General features: G+C 34.0%; 1 protein-coding gene and 4 long non-coding RNA genes across 9 annotated transcripts in view; 2 read left to right on the forward strand and 3 right to left on the reverse strand.

Moving 5' to 3' along the window:
- Nucleotides 1–489, reverse strand: part of Spt-I (serine palmitoyltransferase subunit I) — a 4,731-nt gene extending 4,242 nt beyond the window's left edge. Inside the window, exons 1-2 of the mRNA XM_028173370.2 lie at nt 355–489; nt 1–275 (exon numbers count right to left, since the gene is read on the reverse strand). Of these exons, the coding sequence (XP_028029171.2) occupies nt 1–275; nt 355–381 (302 nt within the window). The 5' untranslated portion in view covers nt 382–489. The remainder of the gene's footprint in view (nt 276–354) is intronic.
- The window catches only part of LOC149501980 (uncharacterized), a 110,602-nt gene that overhangs the window by 66,700 nt on the left and 30,229 nt on the right, over nt 1–13,673 (reverse strand). The window lies entirely within an intron of this gene.
- Nucleotides 1,945–5,016, forward strand: LOC149501981 (uncharacterized). Its single transcript, XR_016323761.1, has 4 exons — nt 1,945–2,384; nt 2,525–2,770; nt 2,927–3,107; nt 3,443–5,016. It is a non-coding gene; the product is annotated as an uncharacterized LOC149501981 (long non-coding RNA).
- Nucleotides 7,152–8,896, reverse strand: LOC149501982 (uncharacterized). Its single transcript, XR_016323762.1, has 2 exons — nt 7,643–8,896; nt 7,152–7,558 (listed from the first exon to the last, which is right to left on the reverse strand). It is a non-coding gene; the product is annotated as an uncharacterized LOC149501982 (long non-coding RNA).
- Nucleotides 9,098–13,010, forward strand: LOC149501983 (uncharacterized). Of its 5 annotated transcripts, none has more exons than XR_016323755.1 (4): nt 9,402–9,535; nt 9,889–9,969; nt 12,482–12,561; nt 12,868–13,010. It is a non-coding gene; the product is annotated as an uncharacterized LOC149501983 (long non-coding RNA). The 5 variants fall into 5 exon arrangements; XR_016323759.1 differs by lacking the exon at nt 12,868–13,010 and adding an exon at nt 11,545–11,657 and having other exon boundaries at nt 12,482–12,791; XR_016323757.1 differs by lacking the exon at nt 9,889–9,969 and adding an exon at nt 11,545–11,657 and having other exon boundaries at nt 9,415–9,535.

The raw sequence follows: 13,673 nt of genomic DNA on the forward strand, positions 1-13,673 counted from the left end.
TTTTCCATAGCCTTCAAAGCGATGTCTATGATTGTTTCATTTTTATCCAAAGATAAGAAACTCGTTGAACCAAAATTTAAGACATTTTCATTTAATGTTCCCATTATTAGAGGTTCCTCGACTTCCACATCATACTCGACCAATGGTTTTGGGTTCCACTCAATTGGCTTCTCATTGCTGCGAAGAACATGGGACCTCGTTCGTTTTTTTGACCATAAGTAATAGGTTGTGATAAAAACTACTTGCAAGGCAATAACCAAGGTCCACCAGCCGGCCTGCAAATTATGTTAATAACAGATTATATTCTATTATTTTTAACAAACAATTATAATGAACAATTACACCAATACTAACCATGTCGTGACTATCTATATAAATCATTTTTTATTTAATTCCAGTAAGATTTATAAATTAAAATTATGGTATCAATAAAATTTACTTTTTTTTTTTTTCCTTCTTTTTGGCTTTTACATATTGATGTATTTAGCCACTGACAGTAATAAAACTCGGGAACCAAAGCATGATAAAATTGTAAGAATTAGGTAAAGGAAATTTGGAAAGAGGATTAGGAAGTAAAGGAAAATATGGAATATATATATATATAAATTATTAAACTAAATCATGTATAAATAGAATATATTTTTATTATGGAATATATAATGAAATTATTAAACTAAATCATGTATGAATAGAATATATTTTTATTAAATTTTAATATTATTTTCAATTATAAATTTGGATAATAATTTATAAACATTTTGCTTTTCATCATAAAGTAAACATTTAACAGAGGTAGGAAATGGTATTTTGAGGAAAATTAAACTGCTCAAAAAAGAAGATCTGTCATATAGAGGGCAGGTAAAAAATATATGATTCAAATCCCCCACACCAGTATCACAAGAACAGGCGTCAGAGTCTATAATTTTAAGCTTAGCAAGGTGGACAGGTGTACAATGATGCCCCAGTCTCATCCTAATTATTATACTACAACACAATTTACTTATTTTTATTTTAAAGAACCATGGTTTACGCCTAATATTAGGTACTAGCTCTGAATAATATTTGCCTTTTGTCTTTTGGCTTTCCGACCATAGTTTATTCCAATCCTCATATAGGCTTCTCTTAGGTATATTAGCTAGATCATGGCAAAAATTGGTGTAAGGTACTATATCTCCACAATTCACCGCCTCTTTAGCAAGAAGATCAGCTTTTTCATTTCCTTTAATACCTGAATGACTAGGAATCCAGGCAAATACAACAGAAATTTAAACCTCGGCATTTTAATAATAAATTTCTTATTTTAATGATAACTGGATATTGTTGTTTTGAATTAAATGGGCATTTTTCAATAGCTTGTAAAGCACTTAGAGAATCAGCAAATATTACTGTTTCTTTTAATCTCATCAGGAGTATGTACTCCACCGCTCTTAAGAGGCCAAAGCATTCTCCAGTAAATACTGATGTATCTGGGGGAAGTTTGATTTTCTGAACTATTTCATATTGTTCATGATATACGCCTATCCCAACGCATCCTAAACGTGTCAGTTTAGATGCATCACTATATATATAATTCCAATTTCTCCAGTTGGTGTCTGTATTAAATTTAAATATCGGTTTTGCATATGGGTGATTTTTTGTAATGTTAAGGGTTGTTACTACTTCTGGTGGTTGGATGAAAGCATTGAATACACTGTCGAAAAGAGGAAATACCTTGGTTCTATGTGTTGGTGCATTTATCAAAAGGTACTTTTGGTAACTTAGTACTATGCACGGACTACGTTTATTGGACCAATATTTTGATTTTTTAACCTTTTCATTAAGCAATTGAATTTTATTTATAAGTGGATGTTGCGAAAATTGTAAACAACGAAAGAAAAATTTATCTGCTAGATACTGACGTCTAAGATTTAAGGGAGGATCTGTGCATTCTAATTGCAGAGCATTTATGGGACTTGATTTCATTGCACCAGTAATAATTCTGAGTGCTTTAGATTGAATATTATCTAATTTTTTAAAGCCCGCCTTATAACCGGCAGCTGTATCACGTATTTCGCAGACAATTAGCAGAAGACAAATATTGTGCAAATATTGCTGTCAACTGTCCATTTCGTATTACGGACTTACAACAAAAAAGCAGATCGCGGACCATCACTAGTGCTGCCTCTGCAGAGCGATTTGTGAAACTTTAGTGCATTCTTTTCCATACAACTAACGACAACTGGCCTAAAGTCGGTATTACGGATGCTTTTGTTTGCCACACAACAGCAGATATTTAGCAATTTCGTTTGTCAAATTTGCGACACCTTTTGTATCTGGTGCTGAATTGTTGCTAACTATCTGCAAGTGTAAAATTTGTGAAATTAAATTATTTTAACTTGATTTAGGTAAGTGTAATTGGTTTAGATCTTTATTTGTGTTTGTGTTTTCCATAGTATTAACATTAAATACCACGCTGGGCAATTTAAGTACATTAATAATGTTGAGGTTATAAAGTTTATTTTTTACAAATTAATATTTCTTCTAGGTATGTACTATGGACAGAGCCCAAATAATGGGGCTTTGGAGTCTAAGGAAATTAGGTCGGATACATACGAATCATTGCGTTTGCGACGCTGTCTTCGGGATCAAGCCTGACCCTTAATCTATCGGAAAGTTTGTTCAGAACACATTACAGAATTTCGAAACATCAATATTTACAATTGTGCTCTGAATTAAAGCCGTTAATAACCTAGATCATCAAGACGAACAAGAATAGAAAGTAAAATGCAAGGTACTTATATATATATTCAATTTAACATTATAATATATTATGTGTAAATAATGAAGAAAATAAAAGATTCACAAAATCTTGTCTTCAAAAGTAGCATTGTTTTTTTGATTTCAGATTTATTCTTAACTAAATGTTTTAAATAACTTGTTTATACAGGTGTTAACAGCATTGCAAAATTTCATACCAGAAACCTGTGAGAATGAGCTTTTTGCATTTTGAGTTAAACTGTAGTAAATCCAATAGGGAAGTGGCTATGGCATTAAACAATCTTCCAGTTTTATTGAAACATTTAAAGTTTCTGCAAACAGTACAATGGGTCACAAGTTATTATAAATGGGTAAGTTAAATAATTATCTTATAGTATAGAGCACAAGAGTTCCACTGATTTTACAATTTCCACGAGTCAATCATATAATAATATATCAGTTATATTCTTGAAGCTTTATAACTATAGCTATATTTAGCTATATATAGCTAGCTATATTTTAAACAGAGTTCTGAGAAATGTTAAGTCCTGGTGAAACTGGAAAGGCCTTCAGGCCACCATTAATCTTTCCTACATAGTTTTTTTTTAATTCAAAATTTGTCTTATTTTTATAGTACATAGATATTTGAACAATAATAATTTTGTGATTGAAAACATAATAGTAAATAAATTTCTTTTCATTATAGGTTTTACAATAAATTTGGCTTTCCTGGGGTTTCGGGGTGTATAGATGGCACTCATTTGCACTTATCAGATCTTCTGTATATGAAGAAAGGTTTTAGAACCGCAAGCATTATCATTTCAAGAATGTGCAAATAGTAAGTATTTTGCTGAAGCCTATCATTCACAATAACAAACATTTGATAGTACTTATCTAAAGAATTAAATTTTTCAGATATGTGATAGTGATCTTAACATTTTTAGTATTAATGCAACATTTCATGATACATTTGTCTGGCTTATCACAACTGAATATGCCTATGCAGGACCTGCACCATAATAGTGAAAAAGTTTGGTTTTTAGGCAAGTAAAACATCATGAGCTCTGTCTCAGTAACCTGACTACAAAATAATACTCAATCTAAAAGTATATTTAAAACTGGGAAGGCAGTTAATATATAGTACTATAGTAATGTTTATTGTCATACCAGGAACACTGTTGACCATTGTGAGTATTGAAAGGCGGTTGGAGATGCTTGTTGGTACATAGAGTACTGCATTATGATCATCATATGATGGCCAAGACCATAATTGTTAGCTTGTATTGTATAACATGGCAAACACACATGGGTTTCCAGTGCCCCAACTCTCTGACGAAGATGCTGAAATTGATGTTTCTTATCAAATTCATAACATTGTATTTTTTGGGAAATAAGAGGAAACACAGCACTTAGCACCATGTCAACATTCAAGGGTGGTTCAATTGGATTGTGGAGAACAGACATTAAATTTAGTCTCAACCTCTATATTCTAGTAATTTTATGTAGATATTTTTAAAACTGCTGTTCTTAATTATGTGAACTGAGAGGGCAAGAATAGCCTAATTATTTCTGCCTATAATTTTTTAATTGTGCTTAGTGGAAATATACATATTTCCTTAACATTTTTGTGTTTATAGTAAAGGATGGATTCATAACTATTTGAAAGCAAAATTGTGAGGTTGTTTTATTAAGACAATGTTTTAATCTGTCGTGCTCAATTTGTTCTGTATCATTTTATCTTTATGCTAACCCCGTTTGTATGTTGTGTTGTTATATATATTATTGTATATACTGCTGTTTTAAATAATGGAATAGAATGAATAACAAATCGACTAGTAATTCATAATTCTTCTAGATTTTGTTGGATACTTACATGAATATTACTTACAAAATGAAAAACATAATTCATAATTTAGACAAAATGTTGATCAACCACCACTGATTTTTGTTCATTGTGATAATAATAATAATATAAATATTTAACTGGTCCCGTGATAAGTTTGTAAAGAACTTGTGTTACAGGTACCAGATAACGGAAATAAATGTAGGATTTTTATTATACCCATACACATACATATATTTAATATACATCCATAACCCTGGAAAAGACATTTATATTTATCATACAAATATCTTCCCTTGGCGGAATTCGAACCCGCGACCCCCTTGTGTAGCGACCATGTCACTTACCACTACACCAGACGGCCGTTAGATAAGTTTGATAATAATTTTTTTTGTGTAATTTTGTTTTATTTGAATAATAATTCTTAAATTAGGAAATCGTAGTTTGTTTGTAATACATGTCCAACTTCTTGCCGCATGAAATTGAAGCCACAATTGAAATACACTCGCGAGCAAAAGTTTGGAATCACTTACTTGAAATTGATTCCGCGCGATCTTGTGTACTAAATATTTTTTTGATAATCATAAAAATGAGATCATTTTAAAGGTTGAACTCTTAACTTTAAACTGATACCAAATTCATTCAAATCGAGCCAGTAGTTAAGGAGCTATTCCGGATTAAGTGAAGGAGGTAGGAAACAAAGGAAATATGGAAAAATAATGAATGCATAAAACAACAAAAATTAATAAATAAAAAATTTATTTAGCCTTAAAATTAAATGTCAGTACTTTGTGTTCCCTTCCCTTGCCCCAATAACTCCTCGAAGACGATTCTTCATAGACCTGATCAGCTTTTGAATTGATTCTTGTGGGATACCTTCCCACTTCTCAATCAACGCCGATTTCAGCTCATTCAGGCATGAAGGAGCAGAAGTTCTGGAACGAACCCTATTCTTCAGTTCATCCCACACGTGCTGAATAGGATTCAAGTCAGGGCTGAGCGCAGGCCAGTCCAATGTGGCGATATAGACTTCTTCGAAGTATTCAGTTGTTCCACGGGCAGTGTGGCAACGAGCGTTATCGTGCTTAAGGAGGAAGCTATCACCGGCATATCCCGCATAGGGAACGACATGTTCCAGCAGAATATTGGAAATGTACCCGTCCGAAGTTGACCGCCTCCTCGTCCCCCACCAGGCACGAAAACAAGCTCGGTTTTACCGTCGAAGGAAATGCCGGCCCACATCATACAAGAGCCGACCCCATAAGACACTGTTTCAGCGAAACAGCACTGCGCAAATCGCTCCCCAGGCCGCCTGTAGACCCAACCTCTTCGGTCGCTACCATGCAAACACATCCTGCTCTCGTCGGAGAACAGGATTTGCCTCCATTGCTCAACCTCTCAATTAAGATTGGTACGAGCAAATTGAAGGCGTGCTTGTCGATGAGCTACCGTGAGTTTCGGGCCTGTGACAGGCCTTTTTGGAGTCAGATTCGCTTGCTTGAGTCGTCGACGAACTGTCTACTTGCTAGCTGCTACCCTACGAACATCTCGGAGCTCCTGTTGGACGTCGACACCAGGTTAATGCCGATTTCGGAGAGAGGTTAACACGATAAAACGGTCATTCCTCTCCGATGTGCCCCAGCGCCGTCCAGATCTTGGTCTCGGGATAAAGCTACCAGTCTCTTGAAAGCGCTTGCAAACTTTTGAAACACAGGAATGGCTTATTTGGAGCCGACGAGCGACAATCCGCTGGCTGAGCTCTTCTTGCAATAGGGCTACGATTTGTGCTACTTCTGTAGGTGTTGTCCCAATTGTCGTACAAGGTAAAGGGTCAAAAGTAGCCGAGATATGTACCAGTCAACGTGTGAAAGTCGACTGATAAAGAAAATCCGATAACAGGTGCTTTTATAGGGGTCAGTAGGCCGCAACTCGCGACGTATCAAGCAATTGAAACACGTCTTTTTCGTTATTCCTTCACTTAATCCAAGATAACTTCTTAAATACTGGCTTGATTTTAATGAATTTGGTATCAGTTTAAAGTTAGGAATTCAACCTTTAAAATGATCTCATTTTTATGATTATCAAAAAATATTTAGTGCACAAGATCGCGCGGAATCAATTTCAAGTAAGTGATTCCAAACTTTTGCTCGCGAGTGTATAATATCGACTGCCGATAACTTCAAAGAAACATAACTGAACTTGGGGCCGAGGTAAGTAGGATGATAGCAAGGTGATAGCTCTATAACCCTATAGACTAGAAGCAGAACATGCCGAATACTGTGAGTACAAAATATACAATGAAGCTAAATACTGGTATTCTACTGGTGGTAGGACCACTTGTGAGTCCGCACGAATAGGTACAACCACTCCGCCTATTTCTACCGTGAAGCTGTAATGCGTTTCGTTTTGAAGGGTAGAGCAGCCGTTGTAACTATACTGAGACCTTAGAACTTATATCTCAAGGTGGGTGGCGCATTTACGTTGTAGATGGCTATGGGCTCCAGTAACCACTTAACACCAGGTGGGCTGTAAGTTCGTCCACCCATCTTAGCAATAAAAAAATAAATAGTCATTTTGAAATGCTAAGTTGAGAGTAGTTTTATTAGCGTAAAATATACTCATTAGTGTCATAAAATTTACTGTAGTACCAGCCTAAAGTAAAACGTATATATTTGGATTTGCTTGACTATTGTAACAAGCGCTATTTCGTTTTTATGGTAATATAAACTATTATGGACTCGGCTAAAATTAAAACAAAATTGAACTTATTATTTTAAACAAGGTTTTTGCCGATATTGGTCAATTCCTTGAATTTTTTATATATCTCAGCTGGAAGATGCGCGGCCTCTGCCTGCGTACGAGCAGCCTCTGCTGAAATGAAAGCTGCATGAGCCAGTGGTTCGCCTTAGTTTCCATTTTCACCTCTTTCTACAACTACAGCTCACGATGTGTCTACTCTTGTTTGTTGTCCGCTATAGTCTAGATAATATAATGATTGATTAACATTCTTACTGCCGTGAGTGAGTGCAAAGAGTACCTGGTTAATGAATAAAAATAACTTACTAAATATCGGCCTGATATTTGCAATGAAGCTTCTCTTAAGATGGCTTCGTCGACGAAAAACTGGGCTAATTATAAAAATAAATATTTATTTATTGTCTTAAAATATTAGATTCATTTGTTTCAAAATAATATAGAACATTAAGTTAATGTCTGACATGCAGTTTCCTATTCACGTCATATTGCCCATGACCTTGGGTGAACATTATTATGAATAGTCTGCACAGCTTTTATTTCCCTTCAAGCTGTGAAAGACTGCACTATATTTCTGGTATTCAAATCAAAGCCTACTCTTGCCAAGTCAAACAAATCCACTATCTATTACTTGATAAAGAAAAGCAGCATCTCGCCTAGAATATCATCGACTGGTTGTTCTAGCGTTGTCGGCCTCATGTCGGCGTAAGATGGATCTGTTGTACACTTTATTATTGATAAAACCATAAAACTAACTCATTTATTCTAGAATTTACTATTTAATTTGAAATCTTACTGAACCAGAGCTAGAATCCCGCAGGCAGCTATCAATAAATCCAATGAAACACGTATTTGACATATATACATGGAAGACTTCCATGATTAAGGATTCATTCATCTTTTATTTAAAATCAAATTAGCAAATATTCTGAAATCGTTGGTGGTAGGGCGTTTGATTAACCCGCAAGACCACCATTCCGCCCATTTCTACCGCGAAGCAGTAATGCGTTGCAATTTGAAGAATGGGGCAGCCGTTTTGGTATACCTACAGTTGAAACTCAGACCTCGTTTCTAAAAATGGGGGCGGCATTCACGTTGTGAGGTCTATACCACTTAACACTAGATGGGTTGTGAGCTTATGTACTTACTTAATTGATAATGAAATTAATAAATTAGGCTATAATTTAGATCCATTCTTTTTTAAAATAGGTTCGTAACGTAAACAACTATCTGATTACAAATTATCAAACGATTACAAAAAAAAATGTTATCAGTGTTTGACATGACACAATTACATTTTTATAGCTATTATTCAAAATAAAGCAAAAATTATTATTAGATCACTTATTTTTAGTAACGCTTCATCCAAAAGAACAGAATTAGCAGCTCTCACTTGGCGTTTCAAACGTGAATTCCACTTAAACATTTTGAAATGTTTATATGTAACGCGCTTTTATAAATTCATTTGCCGGTTTGTTCAGCAAAAAAAAAAAGTAATGTGGCTTTTTAGTGCCAATTATTGCTACCCGATTGCGACTGGCGCTAGTTTTATGACAGAAAACTGCAGTAAGCGGTAAGCGAACAATCGCGGTACGTGATACGAAATAATTTGACGTTTTGCGATCGGTCGCGACGCGTCTGCACAACATCTGCAAAATTGTGGCTGTCGCAAATTTTTACGTGATCAGGGGGCGGGTTCTAAAAGAAATGATGCGTAATCTATGACACTTCTTATTATAGCATTATAAAATATTTTTAAATTATAGGGATGGGCACCCCACCAGACGCCTGTCAAACACCTGATAATATTTAAAAGTTTCTCACACTTATTTATTATGAACTCACAGTGTGGTAAACCTGTCAACTTCTCATCCAATATGAGTCCTAAAAATTTAACTTGGTTTTTTATAGGTATAGGTAATCCCTCAAAATTAACATCGAAATTAGGAGGAATTCGCATGCGCGAGAACAGAACTACAGAGCTTTTGGAGATAGATATTTCAAATCCATTTTTATCTAGCCAATTTTTAAGTGACTTTAGTGCCATATTTAAATGGGAAGCTGCATCTTTAGCTGCAGTGCTTGCAGAATATATTAATAGGTCATCGGCGTACTGAAGCACTTTGACTGTACTACCAAGAGCTGTTTCCAGATCTGCAGTATAAATGTTATACAAAAGTGGGCTGAGTACAGAACCTTGAGGTAATCCTCTCCAGGTTGTTCTTTGTATTTTGTTAGATTCCACTACATCTATGTTTAATTTAATATTTCTTTCAGAAAATAATTTAATTACGAAATTTGTTAATAATTTTGGAACTTTTAATTGGACCATTTTTCTGTGAAGTATAGGTATAATGACTTTATCGTATGCTGATGATATATCTAGAAAAGCTGCTGTAATAACTTTATTTTCTGAAAAGATAGACGAATATCAGTAATAAAGATTGATAAGTTATCTAAAGTGCCCTTTCCTTTTCGAAAACCATACTGATTGGGGGATAATAAATTATTACTTTCAACAAACCACTCTAATCTATTCTTAATTAAATTCTCAGCAATCTTTCCAAAGACTGAAGATAAAATAATAGCCCGATATGATGATGCGTCTGATGAAGGCTTACCAGGTTTCAGTATTGGTAAGATTAACTGAGTTTTCCATTCCATGGGAATATTACCAGAAAGTACAATGGAGTTGATCAGACTTAAATAATATACCAGTGATATATCTGACAAATTGACTAGAAAAGAGTATGGTATGCTATCTTGTCCAGGTGTAGAGTCTTTAAGCCTAGATAGCACAGCTTTTAATTCCAAGAGAGAAAATGGTTCATTTAGGTTTTCATGCATGTTATCATGAATATCAATGCAGCTAGATAAATTCATTTGTTCTGGTACATAAGGAGGTGCGAGATTGTCAAGGAACTGTTCTGATAAAGAAAGGGGAATATATTTATTTGTGGGATTTGCTATAGCTGATCTAAACCGTTTTATATTGTTCCAAACTGTATGACTTTTAGTATTAGGGTCTATGGATAGACAGAAGTTTTTCCATCCATCCAATTTTTTTTTCTTAACAATTTTTTTGTTTCTTTAGAAATATTAATGAGATTTAAATAATTTTCATTGGTCATTGAGGTACTATACTGTTTTTCTGCATCTTTTCTTTTTTAATAGCAATACTGCACTCATTATCCCACCACGGTGGTGATGGTATTCCTTTTAGGTTGTTGTGTTTAAAAGGAAACACCTGATCTGCTGCTTCTGTTAATGCTTCTGTCAGAGCTATTGAAGCAACCTGTTCATTACCCCGTTGTATATCTTTCAATAAATTTATTTTTTGTTCAGCTAAATATTTAAAACCTTTCCAATCACCATTATTAGTTCTGTATTTCAATGTTGATTTTGGCCTATTAGGTATAGGAAGTATAGAGGGTGATGAAATTAATATAGGGAAATGATCACTTCCATATGTTGAAGGAAGAGTTTCCCAGGATAACTTAAGTGCTAGACTGGAAGTGCAAATAGAAAGATCTATTGCACTTATATTTTGTTCAGGTTTTGTTCGTCTTGTTGGGACACCAGTATTCAAAATACAAAGATTGTGTTTATCGATTATATCTAAAAGAGTTTCTCCATAATTTTTATTTAAAGAACAGCCCCAAGAGGGATGATGAGAATTTAAGTCGCCCAAAATTATGAATGGTTTTGGAATATTATCTATAATACTATCAATGCTAGACATAATATCTGAAGTAGGATAGGGTATATATATAGAAATGAAGCAAATATTATTAGAAATGATAGCAGTAGTAGAAAAATCATTTGAATGAGATGGGAGAGAGTAAGTAACATATGGGAGGGGATTTTTAATGAGAATTGCAGTTCCTTTGTAACCAGTGCATTGATCATCTCTAATACAAGTATAGCCAGAAATCCTAAAAAAAGAATTTGGCTTAAGCCATGTTTCTGAAAGAGCTATAATATATGGATCATATTTATTTATAAGATATATTAAATCACTTTTTTTACTATTTACACTTCTACAGTTCCACTGTAGTATTTTGTGTACCTTGTCCATAGTTATTTTGATTATTATTATTAATTTGATTTAGTAAATTCAATAGAATAGCAGCGTTGTTCGGTAAGGATGGTGAATTTTTATCTGAGAATAGGTAAGATAATAACTTAATAATTAAATCTGAAATTGACAGAGTTTCGTCCTCTTTCGAGGTGAATGCACAACCATTTGCGGATTGAATGTGGGGATCTTTTATGATAGCATCGTGTGCTGCTTTATCATATGTTTTTGTTAATGGCTTTTGAGGTATGTTGCGTGGTTTAAGAAAAAATGTTTTCTTATAAGAATTTTGAGTATGATGAGTAGGAGATCTTTGTATGTCTATATTATTATTGAAAGTATGAGACTGTGTAGGGATGGGATCTGAAATTAATATATCTGCATATGACCTTGAACTGGTCGGGTGCAGTTTAGATGCTTCTGCGTATGAAATGCATTTTTGGGCCATTGAGAACTTTATTTGTTTTTGTCTTAAAAACTCTGGACAAGATTTACTTGTGGCCATATGACTCCCCTTGCATAAACAACATGATATATGCTCTTCTTCTACATTACAAGACTCTCCGCTATGATTATGGCCACACCTGTAGCACTGTGGTTTGGACCTACACTGTACTTTGGTATGTCCAAAGCGACAGCAATTGTAGCACTGAATAGTCGGGAATGTATATAAGTCTACAGTTAGAGCGTTGTAACAAACAAATATTCTTTTGGTAATACCTGTCCATCGAATGTAATAACTACAGACTGTGATGGCTTCCAGACAGTCTTGCCCTCTATTGTACTTTTATAATTTAATCTTCTAGCTTTAATAACCTCCCCACATCCTACTGGTACACTTATATTTTCTTTAATCTCATCTGGTGACCACTCAATGGGAACCCCACGAACTAGTCCTATTCTCGTTAAATGAAAAGATGGAATAAACGCTTTATAATTATTTTTCCTAATAAATCATTTTTTATAAATGCATTAGCATCTAAATAATTAGAGAAAGACAGTGTGATCTGGTTTCTTCCTATTTTTTTAACACTTCCGTTGATAATATTGAAAAAATTATATTTTTTTAGAAATTTCCCAAAAGAGACTGGATGAAGAGTGGTGCCATCATTGAGAGCGGTTTGATTTTTCTGAACATGGATAAGATAAGGTGAAATATCCGAAGACTCATAAAATAATCTGCTTACTTGAGGCGGGCGAGGAGGAATTGAAACATTATTAATATCAGCACTTTTTTCTGATATTTGTTCAGGAATCTTATTATGAGCGATTAAAGACTTAATACCGTTGCAGAGACAGTCTGAGTTCTTATCTCCATTTGCATCATCTAAATTGTTATGACTTTTCTTCTTTCTTTTTTTATTACAGTGCTTACAGATTTTCGATTGTTTTATTACTCGTCGTTTGCGACTATTACTGGATATTACTGAACCATCTGTGTCCATGTCACTTTCAGTACTCAAAATCATATTAAATGCTACGTCCTGAGGGCCAGTGCCCCCAGGATCAGGCGGCTCGTTCATAGGAAGATGTTAAACAACTTACCAGGAAGTCGCCAAAGATGAAAACGTATACTAATAAATAAAATATATACAATAATTATATTAATTAATACAATACTTCACTAATCTTTCCATATTAATTAAATTAAAAAATTTAAAAGCCAAAAAACTCCCGCCTTATCCGAGGTTCCCGCGCTTTTTTTTTTCATATAAAATTTACTTTATATACGATTATTTACGAATTTACGATGGCATAGATTTTTTTAAAGGGATTTTATAACCTGGTAACTAAGACCTTTAAGTCATGTCTTATTTTAATTTTATTATTATTTTTATGAAAAATGATAATATGGAGTGAAATGAAATGAAATGAAATGAAGATGATTAATTTGAGACATTAATCAACTGGGATGAAACTAAATGAAAAGAGATGATATTGGATGAAAAATAATATCAGTAAAATGGTGGTCATTTACTAAGATTATTCAGTGGACTTTTTGGAGGATCCTGAGGAGTGAATTTATGTGATTGGTTTTATTTTGTCTATTTAGTGTTTCTTCAACGGTGGTTTATTAACTGTTTAGTATTTGAGTCGTCTATTATCAAAGGTGGCAATCTGTGCATTTGGACAAAAAAAAATTATTGATATGTCAATACAGATTGGTTTGAATATAATCGTCTCCTTTAAAGAATACGGTTCAAAACCTGCATTAAATAAAGGTTAATACTTAACCTGTTATTTATCTAAGATGTCGTTCCG

Source organism: Bombyx mandarina, chromosome 11 (assembly GCF_030267445.1).
Source record: "Bombyx mandarina strain Sakado chromosome 11, ASM3026744v2".
Lineage (NCBI taxonomy): Eukaryota > Metazoa > Arthropoda > Insecta > Lepidoptera > Bombycidae > Bombyx > Bombyx mandarina.